Raw genomic sequence first — 18,044 nt, forward strand, 5'->3', positions numbered from 1 at the left:
CCTCATGGTGGCCTTTAAAACGCTGTGGCTCTGTCAGACATAAACTGACAGAGCCACATTGTTTTAATCACATGTACATTACGGTACATGTGATCATTTTATTCTGACCATAGGAATGGAAGAAAAATAATGAGTACCTGCCAATCAGTGTCACTGAGCCAATTGTATGTTGATGTAGCTGAAGTAAAATCCAATCTCTTGGGTAAATTGTCCTAGTTTTTCTTATTTGTTCTAGTGTTTGCGAGTGGGAGGGTTTTGATTTTGCGGTTATAAAAAAAGCTAAAGAAAGGCTGCTAATATTGGGATGAGATGGCTTGGATTCTGTTTTACTGTAAGCATTAAATTAGCTGCATGAGGATTGAAAGAATAAAACCTGAAGATGGACTGCTATTGCTGTATTGGCAATGGCCTTTGGATTGCTCTTTACAGATTTACAGTAAGCCTATAGTTGTAGTATCCTGAGTAACATTAAAGTCATGAAAGTCTGTTTGCTGGCTAGCAAGCACGTGCTAATTAATTGGTTAGTTAGCTCGCTAACTATCTATGGGCAAATAATGTTCCTGATGTGTGTCAATGAAACTAGATTGTATAAGGTTGGGCCTGCAAATAGTACCGTAGTGTTGACTATCATTTGTAATAGATTTTAATTGGAGGATTGTTCTGAAACAATATTTATACTTCATTCAATATATCCAATATTTCATTTCAATATTAGTGTAATTGTCATGTTGTCAATATATCGGTATGTGCTTTGTATCGAAATAAAAAATCAATGTATCGAAATATTGCTGGACCCTAGTCCACAGCATATGGGTCCATCACCTATCCATCTCTCTATGAAAGAGAGAGCTAGGGAGAGAGACATAGGGTGTGTAAACACCTTTGCAGAGAAGAGCTGAAGGTCAGAGCACTGGAAACCATGGCTGTGGTTACCCTCTCTCTTAATTATAATTAATAAAGAAGAATAAACATGGAATTTTGAAGAACTGTATTTTGGTAACTGGTATGGGACTGTGACAGGTATGTGTGAGTGTCATGTGAATTACCTTCTGCCAATAGGAGGAGCTGGTGGTGCACCACATGGCTGTCAAGATTGTGGAGAATGTCTGCACAACGGTGTCCCACCATGCCCAGGGGTTCATCACGGGCGAGATCGGGCCTATGCTGTGGTACCTCTACACTCATTCCACTGTGGATGCGCTTAGGGTCACTGCCATATCGGTGAGCAACGCACGCCTCCTCGCCACCCAGCCCCGCTGACTCCCCAGTGCCACACCGGGCACAGTGCTGTTAAAGGGCCAAAGGGAAATTCCACCTACATCTTTACAAAACATCTAGCAGTGTTGTGCAATTCAGTCCAGGGTTTATTATCTGATGTGTAGTATATTGTACTTTATTGCTTTTTACAATTTTTTGAATTACTATCCTGTCAAGGCTTCTTCTGGATCTGCTCCAGTGTGTTATTTTCCTACATTACCCAGAACTACCTTCCCCCCCATTCGTGAGAAGGGGTGCGGAGTACACAGCCAGCTAGATTGACAATGATATTAGCTGGCGCCATCTCATCCTGTCTGTGACACCAAGCAAACCAAGAGATAAAGTCATAGCTAAAGTGAGAGAGAGGATGCCCCCAGTCCCCCGTCAATTCACGCTGTTGCATTCTGGACTACTGAGGCTGCTAGAATGGTATAAATCAGTATGTCCTCTTGATAAAGGACTGATTTCTCTCAGTAGGAGTACTGCAGATAGTTGATTAGTGGGGATTTAAGGTAAGACCCCTGACTTGTCCCTGAGGGGCTGAAACAAATATTTGATACTTGTATTTGGTGCTATAGCAAGTTCAGGACACACTCTCCTATTGCTATGGCAATATCAGCTTGTCACCTCATGTCTACAGAGCTTGAGATTAGCTGCAGAAAAGTGAGATGCTACAGAAAACAGGAAAATAGGACCTGGGATGTGTTTTGCATCACCAGTATGCAAATTCTAACAATGTCAAAGCAAAACAATTTCAGCAAATGTCCTTGTTTTTTGTCATGCGGTTTAAGAAACTCCCTTTTGCCCTCGCTGTACCGTCTCTGGCGCAGAGCGCTGCCTCGGCTCTGCGTGCCATTCCTGTGAAAGAGCAGCGTTATCGCATGAACGCAGGGACGAGCCTAACTGTGCACCCTGTGCTCTTCGCTCCTGCGTCCTGAAGGCCCTGTGCAGGATCACCCGCCATTCGGCCAGCGCCTTCCAGAGCGTGATGGACAAGGTGGGGCTGCCGGCCGTCCTCAGCAGCCTGGTGTCGGGCATCGGGCGCGTGCAGCAGCTCATGCTCACCATGTTCGCCGCCATGCTGTCGTCCGGCGCGCACCTGCAGCGCCTCGTCCAGGACAAGGTGAGGCCCGCCCGCGTCGTTTCCGTCCAGCGCAGCGTCGGCCCTGCGGGTGTCACTTCATCGAGAGGGTTCTTCTCACCTGGCGCTAAACGCTGTCAGTCATTGGCTGCTCCGTGTTTGCTCTGAACTCCTCTGGCTGTTAATTGGCCATTAGTGATGGTAAGAGGGGGCGGGGGTTAGTGGCTGCAGAGACTAATGTTGTCTCCTCGTTCCTCTTAAGTTCAGGCAAATAATGGAATATAATTTGTTTCTCCATGGAGACCCCAGGGAAGGCAGTTAGAAACTATGACTGAAAAAGAGGAGGAGTGAGAAAATGATGTTTCCGTAGTCTGTCTCTGTGCCTCTAATTAGGAGGGAAAAAAAGTTAGGCCGTTTTCTTCAGGAAAAAAAAGCATGCCTCCCCTTTCCGTGGTTTGCTTCTGTAAGCTGGAATGTACAAATGAAGACGCCATGTCCAAACAGTCCCATTGTTATAATCTGTTCCGTCCTACATAGCGTTTCTTTTTTCCTCTTGCTGCGCAGAGGGGGAGAAATGCACTGCATTGTTTTACAGAAACGCTTTTACACAGGACAGAATTATGAGCAAGACGACTGGCATAATGATGATTGCTTTAAACTTTTGAACATTGTAACCAAATCTCTCTCAATGCGACTGTTTAGCTTGCAAGGTTTTTCTGTGTCATCTTCTCCTCTGTTTATCCCCGCTGGATTTGTGATAGCCAGCCCCAACTCCCAAGAGTCCAGTCATGGTTTGTCAAAACCTGACTTATGGTTTCTTTAATATTCATACTGCTTTCATTATTCTTGTTCTAGCAAAGCTTGGTTGTTGCTATTTTTTGAGCATGCCAGAATGACCCCACTCTACAATTCCCAGGCATAGAAGTGTCAGGATAGCCCATTTGTCAGATTTGACACATTAGTCCTGAATAACACTGTTGTGTTTCACACCCTGTCTGTAATTTTAAAAGCTGCCTTAAAAGTTGTACAAGATTGCCTTCAGTTGAGTCTGTGCATTTTGTGTGGCCTGAATTAATTTTTATATAAAGTTCCCAACTTTAATCTAGAAACTTTTTTTAAGAAATTCAAGAATATGAATACCTCTGCACCAATGACACCATGCTACAGGGGTATTAAATGCTAAACGTTTCTATTTTGGATTCCCTTGACAAATAAAGTCCTGTAAGTCATGTGTTCAGCCATGCATTGTCTGTGCACAGAATTATAAATGGAATGAATCACTGAGCAGCTGAACTAATTAGGCAAGATGGTGCTGTGATCTTAGTGCGAGGCTCAGGAAGCCGCTAATGTAATTACCATTTATGTAAAGGGCTGCCACTTCCGAAATGAATTAATCAAGTTCACAGGCAACAGAGTGACCATTATGTTGGACACGTTTTGCTTTGTAATTCTATGGTGGAAGTTAAGGCTAATGTTGTCGGAAGGTAAGGTTAACAAGTTCCTTTTAATTATCTTCCCGCTGTCCCTCTTTTTCTTTTAACCTGTGCTTATGTGCCTCTCATCTAAAACTATATTCTGAAGGATATTCTTCTTTCATCTCTGGGTTTAAACACATGCACTTTCGGCTATATACAGTTCAATCGACTGGACTCAAGTTTTTTTTGGCCTGAAAACTGTAAAGACTAGAGGATGTGAACCTTATTAAAGAGCAAATGTGCTTGCCCTTTGCAAATAATCTGTTTGCCTGTCCATATTATTACTTGATTTATGCAAATGACTGAAACCTACCATTTGAGACTAAACCTCAAGTGAGTTTTTGGTAAAACCAAAATTTATAAAAATGTCCTTTGATAAAGGCTGAGAATCTGAACTTTAGCTACATGCGAAGTGTTTGATTGCAAATCTAAAATTGTGGAGTATAGAGCCAAATCAAGAAAAAAATATATCTTTGTTTGAAACATTATTGAGGGCACTGTAAATGTTGAATAAAGCAATTATAGGTACTGAGTGCCCATCTGTGTGTCTGTTTTTCTATATATTTAGGGGATATGGTGTTGGATAACATTGGACATCTGTGGAACTATGGCCTAGTACTGGCTCAAGAATTCTGTCGTGCTTTGTGATGCTGCATAATGATATTTATTTTTTAACCAAATACAGGTTTGTTGGTTCATTTGAAACAGCATAAACCTAAAGCAGACTGTCCATTTAATGACCTTGTACTGGCAATTACTAGAATGTTGATACATAATTTAACATCAGTCTCCAAATAACACTGCACTGATAGGACACCCTCAAGATATATTTTATGTACCAGGTTAACTTTGTAGGAGCAAAACAGAAAGCTCTGCATATGGATTAGTCTACATAAAGTTTAAAAGCTGTTTAAAACCCACAGCAGCTGCTGCAATAGGAAAAAATGTATGTCACCAATTTATCTATAAATTGGGCTGGATTCAGCCAAATGCACTTCGAATGCTAAAAGGCTTAAGCAGTTCGTTCAAACCCTCTGGATTAATGTGGTGCTTTATCTCAGTAAAACTTACTTTGTTTGCACTTAATGTGCATCTTAATAATGCGAGATGGAAGAAACCAGTGGAAATATGTTTCCTTGGAGCGATTGACATCATGGATTAATTCTTGTTATGTCAGTTAGCTCAAATTGTAACTGCCCGTTTGTATTTTGTTGTCTGGGCTGCAGATTTCTAGTGTGCTAAAATCTGTTCAGTTCCTGAAAAAGAAAAATATCAAACCGTGGGGAAATAGAATGTTTCTACTTCCGTATGATTATTATTTAAAGCTTTCTTCCTAAAATGGAGTATAAATTAATTATGATGATATTTCTCTGTTATTTTTAAACTTAATTCTGATATTTGAATATATTTTATTAGTTTAATTTAAACAGTGAGGACTGTGAACTATACAGGAAAACAGTTTCTTTGCAAAGGGCAACTTTTCAAAAACTATTATTCTTATGCCCCCAGCTCAGGCGCCACAGTTTTTGTGCCACGCCTTTTCCTTTTTTTTTTTTTTTTTTTGATTGTTTTGTCTTCAAGAGCTTTAGGTGTGTTTGACTGGATCCAAAACAATGTAAGTGTGGCTTGATTGAATTGATTATGCCCTTAAATTGTGTGTTTAAAGTGTGTTTAATTCTAAACCTAGTGTACAGGTCCAGATACAGGTCTGTCATTATCAAAATAGCTTGCTAGCAAGTGTAACTGAGACCACTTAAATAAACTATGAGTTGTAGCAAAGAAATACAAATAAAAGCCTATGTCTTGTTTTGTCTTCATAGATTTAAACATTTGGAAATATTTGTTACAAACAAGAATGGAATTTACTTTGTCCTGGCAATATTTCACGTAAGCAAATGGAATCGTGTGGTTTCACTAACATAAAATAACCTTTATGCTCTTGTGTTAAAAAAAAAAAAAAAAAAAAAAAACTAATACACAGTGTAATTGACACAACAGATTCATGGAGCGTATTATTCCTTATTTCATTCAGGTACTTCTTTATTTATTTATTTTAAATCACCTGGTTTCTAATGCTATGCTATGGAGATATAAACAGAGATCTGAATTTCACATATTGCAGCCCTACCTTTCTGTGGTAGTTCCGAATGACCCAAGAATGGAGAGAACTGAAAAACTACTGGTAATTGGTAATTGAATACCCACGGAAAGCCGTGTGCTTGCATCTTTTGTTCCAGTGAATTAGCTCCTGACTCTTGCCCTTTCTCTGACCGAATGAGGTGAAGATTGAAAGCAGTGGAATGAAAGGATAGTGAGTCAGCAAAGAATTTGGGCCATCACTAGAATAATTTGACTGATGTCTTGGGAAATAGTGAAAAATAGCTTAAGAACAGTGATGTTCTATGGACATGTCTGGGCCAGGCAACAACTTTGTGATCTTCCCTTATTGCTGTCCCCCTGACTTGCGCTGTGACTGGCACCTGCTCTCCAGTAACTGGGCAGCAAGCTTTGACTTTGCCGCTGTGTGATGCTGACTGTCCCTCTACAGGACTTTGTGACCAGGATGATCCGGTCATTGGAGAGTCCATCTTGCATGATTCGAGGAAAAGCCTTCCTGGTTCTGGTCCAAGTTCTGATGAACAACCGTGAGATGCTGCTTCTCTGCTGTAACTCCAGGTACGAAACACAGCATACTTTTGAATAATGTTTCTCCTGTCAACGAAGTACAGTCCACTGTGCCAGGTCTATGCACTGCTTCAAGCCTGTAGCATCTTTTTGATCATAAAGAGTGTTAGTGCTTATGACAGAAGGCATTGAATGTGATATTTCTCTCCCATCTAACTGAACAGGCCATTTTGGGTGGGTGTTGCATATTTTCGTTTTGGGTGGGTGTTTTTGGGTACATTTTTTGTCACATGCTCTACCTTGATAGGTTATCTGATCATCTCCTGCTATAAACATGGCATCCATCCACAGATTAAAAAATACCTGTTTGAGCCAGAGTCAGCTCCAGAATTGTACTGGGCTTCATCTATAGGAAGCGCTGAGTGGAAAAATGAATGGAGCTCACCAGCAATTGGGGGTTCACTTTTGCTGAGATATAATATTGCAGCCTCAAATATAAATTGCAGCCTCCTTTGGAAGACTGTAATGGGCAGTTAGCTGACTGGGAACCAGTAATAGTGCACATGACAGGACTACCAATGACCCTTGACATGTTGCTTACTCTCTGCTTGCGCAGGTAGTTTGCTAATAATGTCATAATGCCACACTCAAACTTAAGATGTGGTTGGGAGTGTTCATGCAAATACTAGATCAAAGATGATTGGATGCGTCTGTTGAAATCCAAAATTTGCGTCCGATTTGGAGTCAGATCGAACTGGCTTGTTTTGTCCAGTGATTTTTTTAAAACTTTTTTTTTTTTTTGGGAGCAAATGTGGTGAAATGTAATGTTGTACAGATTTCATATTTTCCTAGTTTAATTTGGACACATTAGACAATGTAACCAGCCATGCACTTAATAAAATTTGAAACAGAAAATTGGGGGCCTTTGAAGCGTGGCATCTGCCGCAAATGTAAAAGCGCACAGTTCTGTATAAATAGAGCAAGAGTTAAATTAGTTTTCTCAAATGACTGAAGTCAGTGAGCGTAATAGCTTTCTACAATACAGTGCACAGGACCACCAGAGCAAAGAAATCAAATTCAATTTATGTTTTTAATTTAATTTTTTTTTCACCTTTTTATGCCTCAAGATCATTAAACATAAAAGTCCTTTTGGATCTTATGTCCCATATCAAATTGGTAAAGCAGAAATGGGTATTTGATGAGAATGGAGCGAGCAGTCTCCTTCTCACTGGAAGCCCATATGGATGGCTGTTTTTATTGCATTCACTGAAACTGGGCTTAAGGCTGTTTGGACGGGATGAGTTCTACGGGGGGAGGTGGGGTAATGTAATTATTACCAGAGCGCCGCCTGTATTTTAGTCCCATCTGAATCTGCCATGTCAGTAACTTTTACAGACTGTGCACTCCTGTGCCAGTAAAGATTCCGACGTCTTTTACCTGCTGTGAAAGGCCCAGCGTTAAATAACCCCAGGTTATAGCAATCCCATGCAAATTGACATGTCGGTAGTAGGGATGGATGTCGATTAGATTCTGCCGATACAGATGTTAAACTGGTACTTTTAAAATGGTGCTGGTGCCTAAACAGTGCCTAAACTGGTACCTTCTTTAAAGTAAATATGATGACATTAAAGAACATCTTTTTTATTGCGAAGGCAATGAAACTGAAAAATTTGCTTTATTTAATTGTTGAAATTATACTTTATACCTATAATTTATAGCATTTTGCATTTTGACCAAGCTTAACGTTAGCTAAGTGTGGTCTGGAGAGTCAAGATAATAGTCAGCCTTTCATTTGAATGACAGGACCTACAGCATCATGGTTGGATTTTTAGAAGGTCAAAGGGAACACTCATAACCTGAATCACTGCACGCAGCATGGTCCTCTCATGGATTTATGTCCTCTAAGCACTTAGCATGGTCCAGCTGTGCTTACCTTCTACGTCACACCTGAAGACGGTATTCAGTGGTGTGGCCCTCCTATGCATGTGGAAAACCTGCCTTACACAAAGGAACCTTTCAGCCTTGTGACCCAATTCTGACAGCATAAGCAGAAGTGTCTTAAAGGGACAGTTCATGCAATTTTCAAATGTTTTCTCTGAATGGTGCCTTATGGCAGTGTTGGTCTAGTGTCCTGACTGAAGCCCATTGCCATCTCATTTTAAGTTTCTAAAGTGCATAAATCCCTTGTAGCTTCAAAACATGCATACTGGTTAGAAATGTGTGTTCTTGGAAACAGGATGAACTGTGTTAAATACAGCACAACACAAGCAGAGAATGCTTAGTTCACTGGAAAGTTGGATACCTTAATTAAGCCTGTTTCTTTTTTTTTTTTTTTTTTACCTCTGCCTACATACATTTTTCTTTTGTTTTAATTTGCAGATAACAAAATGCACCACCGGTGCTGCTTGCTGGCGGTAATTATGACTAATTATGACAGTATGGTTTCTGTACTGCTCCTCACCTTACTCAGCACTGTTACTGTTAGCTCAGATAAGCCTCACTGTCCTGTGCTGTCCTGCCTCATCCAGCTGTAAACGATGATGCATTTTGACACATATTGCTGTTTATCACTGGGGCTAGTTGTTCATCCAGGGTCTGGAGTAAGTGGATGTCAGAAATGGCTTAATTACCATGCTGTAATTAGGTCACCAGCTGTGCTGGATAGTGGGGCGCACTGCTGAGGCTCTTAGTGGAGAGAAGCAAAAGAATTAAAAAAAAGAATAAAGCAGGGGGAGGACTCATGCCTGGAGGTGTGTTCCATGGAGGTGTCTCTCTTTCTCTCTCTCTTTTTCTGGTACGAAGCTTTGCATTCCCCTGCTACCCCTACAGGTCATTTCCCAGGTCATAAATCGGTAAAATACAGTAGAACCTCAGAGGCATGGACCTCGGTTATAGTCTGGCCAGTCATTGGATCTGGGTTTGGGTCGGGAAGTATAGAATATGCAATTATGCATTTTAAATTATGCCTTTTTATACAGTACATATATTATCACTGATGCAAAGAGTTGAACATTAAACAGAAATGAGGTAGCCTTCTCTTTGATGAAAATGGGTAATACACCTACCCTTTTACAACTGTGTGTTGGGAGCAGGCTTCCAGGAGAAGCATGATGAAACTAAAGCAGCGGTACCTTCTTGCACGAATGAAGACATGCATTTTAATTTGTTGCTCAGCACGTTGATGGATGAACTGATTAATTAACCGTGGTGGATGTAGTTTAAATTGAGCTGTGTAGTCGGAGGCAGTGCGCTCGTTGGCAGACCGCTCTTCCTCTTCACTGATACCATGTTTTTTATGATAGGGCTAGAATCTTCCCCGGCTTGCTTTGAACTCACCGCCCGGGTGCGTTTCCCTTGTTTCTGAAATTGACACGCATGCATTCTTTATTTGTAATATTTTTCCATTTTTTGCTGACGGTTGTCAGCTGACAGCAGGTTATTATTATGCTGTGTCTTTCCGTATAAAGAAATCCACCTTGATGTTTTATTATTGGTTGTTAACTTACAGTATACAAAGATTTGTGTCTTCAGAATGAGACGCTGTTTAAAAAAGCAAGGCTTAATGCAATTAAGCATTCCGATTGATTGTTCAAAAGAAAATTGCTGTATTTTAACTTCCCTTTCAAAGTTAGGAACATTTCCAAACCTCCACATTCCCAAAAGGTTTATATCTGAACATATGGTAATACTAGGCTGTTAATGCGCTTAGTGCCAACACACAGTATTATTTAAAGGATAATTCTGTTTTTTTTATGTGTTATTTATTGAACTTTTTCAGATTTTTTTTTTTTTTTAAGCCTAGGTTTTATTTTTGTATTTATTATCTTTCCTATTGCTTCTGACAGTATTTTATGCAGTGGCTGTATGGTCAAGGTTTTTGGTTCAGTTTTTGTTCTCCTTCTCAGTAGCTGCACACGGCATCTATGGGGCATATCCAGATACAGGTTCAATTTACCTCAGACAGGTCCAGCTTATCTAAACCTTTTATATTTGGAAGTGCAATTGAATGTGAAATTTTATTTTCCAAAGTGAAAAATAAAAATATTTCACTACATACCTTGTTTCTACTTGCAGAATTGACCCTCTGTACTCACGTATGCTGCATGCACAAAACATTTGTTGCTTACACTGGTGTGTGGCTCACCTTTATAAGCAAATGCGGAAAATCCAAATCCAGTTGGATCTCTGAATTTGCATTTTGCATTTGCAGAAATCTTACGTACTTTTGTTTTGTGTTCCATGCTTCTTTTATTTTTTCCATCTTGTATTGATGAATTGAGATTTTCAATGGAACAAATACAGAGTCTGATAAAATAGTCATTTAATTGTCGATAATTTTTATAACGGAAATACTTGAGTGCTGGCAAAATATTGTTTCAGGCATTCATTGTTGTTAAACCGGTACAATAGGTGCTGCAGTAGGAATCTTGTGCTTAGGAAAGTGTGAGGTTGAATAGGTCTGGTCATCACTCCTGTCTCTGCTGTTGAGGTGAACCCTTATTTATGCAGCTGTGTAAGAAAGACGTGCTTTTCCTTCCCTGACTGCTAATGGAAACAAATGGAAAGAACACTCATTTTAAAGAGCAGTATTTTTTAAGACTGGTGTTCTGCCCGAGACCTTAAAGGGCATGGGGGCAGGATTTATAATCCCCGACTCGGGCAGTTAATCTGAGTGAGGCTGTGTATGCGTTCTGCGGTTTGATTTCCACTTAAATGAACAGAGAAACTTCTTGTGTGGAGCTGAGTGGGCACTTTCTGCCATCAGCAGAACACTTGTTAAATTACATACCCCCCCTCACACACACACACAAACACGCGCACACACACACACACACTAACACAAACGCGCACACACACGCAAACACACACACACACGCACGTAGTCTGAGGAGCAGGAAGCTGAAATGTCAGGCTGCCACGCCCATCAATCCCTGTCATTCCTACACCCGAATTCCTGCAGGATTCCAATTATAGCGCAGTGTGGTGAGCGTGAGGGCGCGCGGCGTCCCGCGGACGTGTGAAAGTCATTTACCGCGCCAGCGACTTTCGGCATTCTCTGCTCCGCGGGTTGTTCCCCCCCCTCCCCCCCCGCCCCAAGCCATAACACCGCGGCCGGCCGGCCCCGCAGGGCTCATAATGAGGTAGGAGTCCCCACGCGGGGGAATAAACGGCCTTTTTAACTCACGCCGGCGTCCCTGGCTCTGCTTTTCCGCAGCCCCCCCCCAGGCTGTAATGGCTTCTGAAACGGCCACGGCGGGCCGCGCGCCCCGCTTCCTGTCCCGGGGGGGGGCGCCGATAAACTCTACAAATGGGCCGTGTCTGCAGGATCAAATGAATCATCAGCCATTTCTCACATGTCTGCGGAGTCAGAGCCGCAGGTGTAAATGCCAGAGGACCCGTCCACTTCTGAATGCCACAGTTCCTCCTCGACTTCGCAGCTTTTGCGAGCTCTACTTCCTATAGTGGCCATAAGCACAATTCTCTCTCTCAGTGGTGCTGTAGTGAGGTGCAATAAATATACTGAAATATATAGAAACAGACTATTATGAAGTTGTGTTATAACTGGGATGATATGCAGTAACATAATTATAATGCCATGTATGTAAAGAGCTTTTTCTTTACAAGATGGGGATCTGACTGACTGACTGCTGAGGAGTAGTTCTGACTATATTCATACAGTCAAGCAGTTTTTACCATTTTCCTGCATTGCTTTGTTTTTATAACGCTTAACGTGCTACTGTGTGTAAAGAATATGATCAAGCTTGAACAGCATCTAGCAAAGCAGAACTTTACAAAGGTCATCTAATGTTATGCCAATGGCATTGCCATTTAATATGAAATGAAAAGCTTTGTTTGAAAGCATCGACTCAGATTCGCTTGGAATTCTGGTGAGAAATATTTGAAGTTGAGAATTTGGAGGAAAGAAAGATTCAGAAGGTAATTTTATTTGTCATTTCGGTTTCCTCTTTAACTCAGCCACTCAGGTGAGCTGAGTGTATCACACACCTACAAGCACTTTAGGGGCTGTCTCTTCTATTAGAGGGGAAAGAAATTGCTTTGTGGATACGGGAGAGAACAGTGTCTAGGCCTGAAGTGGAGGGTATTGATGTTTGAAGAGGGGGAAAAAAGCTTTTAGCTTTCTGATTATTATCCAGATGAGGTCATGATTGTCACAGTTAAAATTGATTTAAATGATATGAGTTGTTTTTTGTTTTTTTCCATTTGATCTTTCACAGAACCCAGCCTCTGTTTCCACCCATCGCACCGAATCGGAGTGGCATAAAAGCCCGCTGAGTTCCTGCATTCTTTTGAGCGTTTCTCCTCAAGTGCACAACGCCGCGCTCTGCTACTGGGGCAGAGGGCGTGAGCTGACATGTCTGAGCTCGTGTTTCCCCATGTGTTTCTCCCCCAGCCTCTCTGCCTGTGGTCTCCTCTCAGAGTTTATCCACCCATTTAAACGTAATGAAAGGCCTCGCTTCTGGGTTTACAGTCTTTGATAGCCCCTGTTCTCGGGGGAGAGGGCTTTATGACTCTCTCTTTTTTTGTGTGCTGATGTATGGAGCGCGGCTCTGCCTCGCTCTCCTGCAGCAGCGCAGACCGTGTCAGCGATGCAGGTTTGGACTTCTGCTGCTGACAGATGCAAAATAAAAACCACGGAGCTGCGAAGACTGAGTTTACCCAAGAAAGTGCAGGCAAACCTCCAGATAACTAGGGCAGCATCACTTAGCCGCGCCAGTTCAGTCATTCCTCCAATTATCCGCGTCCGCGTGGCGGAAGAGCGGGGCTTTAAATGCAGCGGGGAGAGGCGGCGGCTGGAAGATAAAGCGCGCGTCAGCACGCCCATTGTTTCATGTGGAGAATGGCTTTTTGTTTTGTTCTCTGTCAGAAGCCCTGGCCTTTTCCCCCTGCAGTTTTATTGCTTATTGTCAGGTCCTCCACAGCTTCCTGGCTGCTGCCTGTGCCTCCGCGTGTCTAATTTGAGAGACAGGTCTCAGCAGAAATATCTGGCTGTTGGAGGGGGGGGGGAGGTGTTGAGGATCCGGCAGCCGATCGCGGGGTGTTGCAGTGCAGTGGCAAACGAGCTAATTAACAGCTCCTCTGATTAAGCGGCGCCTGAAGGCGGGGAGCACAGGAACAGGAGCTCCCCCCTCTCTCCCCTCTCCTCCCGCACCTCCCACCCCGCCCGTCAGCTGCTGCTGCTCCTGCCCCCACCCCCCGCAGACACTCTGCAGGCGCACAGCTAAGACCAGCCCTGACAGCGAGCTCTCAGTCTCTCCTGTGGCTGAACAGCGAAGGCTGCAAAGGTCAGAGTGGCTTTGATAGATGCCTCAGAGGCCCATGCTGAGGTACACGCATTCATCAGCGGGGTAACTGCGCTCTTAATTTCTCCCGTTGTCTCTGCGGTGTTCGCTGTCTCACGCGGCTCCCCTCCCCTCCGCTCTGTGTGCTGATGCATTCACATCGCTGCCGTCCGTTTTGGGTGGCATTTCAGTGAGGGTTTTCATAACGGATTAAATGTGCAAGCACTTCTCACAGCTTCAGTCTCTTAAAATAAAACTGTAGGTTTCACATGTCTCACTTGTGTCCACAGGAACTGTAATGGTAGAGAAGCCTTGATTTGTTTTTAGACATTTACCATAAGCATAAAAAGACATCAAAACTTGTCTCCTGGTGGTTGGCTAGATCAACGTGGGAACCGGTTATGAACTAAATGTTGAACATTGAACTCTAATGGTTTCATTTTTCATTGTTTTAAATTATTCTTCAGAAATGTTTATGCAAAAATAGTTTAGTCGACTTGAGTTTGAATATATTAAAGTTTGATTACACCATACATAACCCAACACATTCAGTGAAAATTGAAAACCAAATCCTCAGCCTTGGTGAAGTGCTAATTTATTAGTTGTTTTAGCTACTTTCCAGTCCTCATGTTGGATGGATGTTTTTGCACAGTCCTTTTTGTTGATCCATTATGTTTTGGTCCTAAACGGTGTTTTTCCATGGCTGAATGCCCACAAACAGGTGAGCTTGAGAGCTCTGACAAATAGGATTCGTTTGACATTCTGCGTTTTCTCTTTCCCTCCATTGTTTTCTGTGCAGATCTCCGATTTACGTCTGCGTGTTTGGATTCAGGCCATGCGTGAGTGTGGGCCGGGGTGAATAATAATGATTTCTTGTCCTGATTGTAGGCTGGTGATGTACATCGAAAGAGACGTCCGAAAGGCCACACCAGGGAGGGAACAACAAAGCAGCAATGAATACCTGTCAAAATGCCTGGATGTCCTCATCCGTCACATTGTGCAGGAGCTGCCGGGCATTCTGGGTAAATCAATCACTCTACAGGAAAACAGTGCGGGGAGTGAATGCGGGGGCCTCAGAGAGTGGCCGTCGATGGCTCGGGCATGCCGTCCCGCCGCCGCTCTTTAATTACCTTTCTGATTGAATTTTAAAGCACCCAGCCAGGTATTGACCTTTCGTGCCTTTCCATTTGTTAATTAGCGGCACGACGAGTCACGTCTCGCCCGGCCCGGCTTTGAAGCGTGCCGGTCTGAGAATGGTGAAGCGGCTGACTATACACTCCCACTCCGTGACCTAGAAGTGCCCGTCTGGCCTCGCTCCCCCGCTCTGGCCGTGTCCACCGGGAGTTCTGTCGGGGCTGGGCCGTTTGCGCTCACGTCCTTGCCGAGCCCTGGTTTGAGCGCCTCAGTAGATTTGACGGTTTATTGGTCGCCGTTCCGTCTGCGCAGGTGACGTTCTGTCTGCGCTGGGGAACATCGCGGGACGCAAGCATCCGTCAACCACTCAAGCTAAGCAGCTCAAGCAGTGCCTGCCAATGATGGGCGTGGTGCTGCATCTTCTCAGCTCACAGGTGAGCCTTCTCCCTGTGTGTGTGTGTGTGTGTGTGTATGTATGTGTGTGTATGCATGTGGAAAAAAAGAATTGACTTCATATTTTGACCGTATTCTTGCCATTGACTTACATTAAAATGGGTGGCTGAAACACCTATACTGGAGCCAACCACACTGGCGCTAGTGAGCAATGTCTCTCAACAAGACAAGGAAGTGAGCTTCAAAAATGCTGCCAGATTTTGGTTTATCCACGTGGAGCCATAGGGCCAGGTAATGAGAATTCTGTCCCCTGATGTGTCACTGAAAGCCGACTCCTAGCACAGTCATTCCTACTGGAGAAGTAGTAGCTGTCATAGGAAAATGGCTTTTTGTGTTAGGAAAAACTTCTCCCCATAAATACCCAGCTAGGTAACTGCCTGTGAAGAAAGGGAAAGTACTTCTCTACATAGTCCGATTACTCAGCCCTGCCATCCCATCTTACTGTAAGTCATGAATGAGGCCTTGCAGCTCCCTCAGAAATATAATGTAAAAAATAAGCAGACCACTTGCCCTTGTACATTCTGCAGTTAATACTGAACGCTGAGTGCTAAACATTATTACATCACTGAGATGGTTTGGGAGTGACTGCAGAAACTTCCTGTTTTTTCTAAAGCAATAAATGACCAACAACAAATTTAGAGAGGGGTATTGAATTTTTTAGTGGATCGTTTATTCGGGATTTTAATTTCTGAAGTTAAATTTATGTACCCTCAGTTTGCAGCATTTACCATTTCATGTTAAATTTATAGTCAAAGGACATACAGTATATTGCTATTGTTTGTTTAAATTGCCCCAATAGCTTAAAAACTCTTGTGTGTAGGTTCTGAATTTACTAACATTGAAACACATTAAAATTGTTTTGATGGAAAACAGTGATATATCTAATGAAATAAATCATAATTGTTCATATACTATATATACTACTAGTTAAGGTCATGTACAATGTAGTAAAATGAAGTTATCTGTTAAAGTAAACATTTAAAATGGCAAGATTGAAATGGCTCACTTTAATCATGAGAGTACAGAAGATCTGGGCTTTTTTCAGATATTGGTTTTTCCCCTCTGCTTCAGGCCAGATTATTGCCATTTGCCGAATGGTGCAAAATTGGATTTAGCACTGACATGCTCAGTTGGGCTGAAATTAATACGAAGGAGTTCTTTGCTCTTGCAAGATGTTTGTCACTGAGCTGTGTGATGAAGCCAGGCTCTTATTCAATAGAATTCTCCACGTTCCAGGGATTTTCATGGACTGTAAACACAGCCGCGCAGGCAAATTGAGTCTTCTCATTTTAAAAGTAATAACTTGTCACTCTGGTATTTCTTTTTTTCTCTGCCTTTTTTATAAGGTTACATTTAGCAGTCCATTAAACAGGGATAAAGTTGTGTCCTATGAAAAATCACTTTCTGAAGTGCTGTCTTTTCCAATTACTTTTCAGAGGCAGATTTTAGATGTCAGACAGCTTGCTGTGGCGTATAAGTGGATTGATGGTGGTTGGTTGCTCTATGATTGTCCACAGTGTCGCGCGCTAACTCTGACCAGGAGAGGGCACTAGCCTTCCCTTCTGCCTGGGGATGATGTATAAAACTATCGAATGTTGACAGCCAGATGTTTTTATTTTTCTGTTTGCTCTGGTAGAAAGCAGACATTGCATGTCAGGGCTCCACCTTCTTGCTGGTACTCTGGCCTGGTAATGTCTTCCGACACCATTGGGCCAGTTAATCAAGCTTTCCATTGGTCTATTTGAAACAATAGATTTAAAAATGTAAACACTAGTTTTAGCTTATCTTCCTGCTACAAATATTGCATTGAGGAATTCACCCTTGAGTAAAGTTCATCTCAGGAAAAAGTGCTTCCAAACATGAACGTGATTGAAGGTGTCATGCGGCTGATATTTCTAAAATTGAACCTTCACTTTGAATGTTCAATTGTTATGTTTGATAATAACCAAGCAAAATGATCAAACATAACAACTGGACATTCAAAACGAAGGTTACATTTTTAATATGAAGGCCAGAAGTCCTCTGTGTTATATATGTATTGTTTGGCTTTAGTAGGCTGGGCTATGATAAACATCCTAAGAAAGGCTGTAAGAACGGCCTTGCCAGATTAGCATATTTAATGCAAAGTACCATCAGGTTTCACTTGCACTCATCTGAGAATTATATCAATTCAACAGGCAGCTACGTACTTCTACAAATGTCAGACAATGTCAGTCATTTTAGACGTCCTACTCAGCAAGGTAATGGCCAGAAATGAACTGTAGGCCATTTGCCAAGACAGGAAAAGGATAGTGTAACACTGTGGAAACAATGTTACCTTGGATTCAAACGGGAGAGAACTTTATTGATCTCAGTGTTCAGAAAGTTTCTACCTTACTAGTTATATTAACAAGTTAGTTTGAATCCCTAGCTGCTTATCAAGACAGGAAGCAAATAATTATTTTCATCGACTTGAACCACAGACATTTGTTGGCTAAAGTGAACTTTTATTTTGTCTCAATTAAATATCCAGTTAATGGGCGCTCCTAATGAAATAGAAGTGTGTGATTCAGTTGTTTTTACCCTGCAGTGGATTGGACCTGCCAGACATTAAACTGGAGTTGTGCAAGGTGATATTACTGAAATGAAAAAAATGCATGAAGTACAAGTTCAGTTGACTGTACTTATTCAGCATCCTCACGTATGAATAGTTATTATACTGTGGGCACTGAATCTGCT

The 18,044-nt window shown here is 42.2% G+C and overlaps 1 protein-coding gene across 5 annotated transcripts in view; it reads left to right on the forward strand.

Annotated features, from left to right (window-relative positions):
* ulk4 (unc-51 like kinase 4) overlaps positions 1-18,044 on the forward strand; it is a 111,118-nt gene that overhangs the window by 33,821 nt on the left and 59,253 nt on the right. For all 5 annotated transcript variants that reach the window (XM_064345605.1, XM_064345587.1, XM_064345594.1 and 2 more), the window contains exons 20-24: positions 1,060-1,221; positions 2,198-2,380; positions 6,362-6,489; positions 14,628-14,761; positions 15,186-15,307. In XM_064345605.1, the coding sequence (XP_064201675.1) occupies positions 1,060-1,221; positions 2,198-2,380; positions 6,362-6,489; positions 14,628-14,761; positions 15,186-15,307 (729 nt within the window). The remainder of the gene's footprint in view (positions 1-1,059; positions 1,222-2,197; positions 2,381-6,361; positions 6,490-14,627; positions 14,762-15,185; positions 15,308-18,044) is intronic.

Source organism: Anguilla rostrata, chromosome 1, assembly GCF_018555375.3.
Source record: "Anguilla rostrata isolate EN2019 chromosome 1, ASM1855537v3, whole genome shotgun sequence".
Lineage (NCBI taxonomy): Eukaryota > Metazoa > Chordata > Actinopteri > Anguilliformes > Anguillidae > Anguilla > Anguilla rostrata.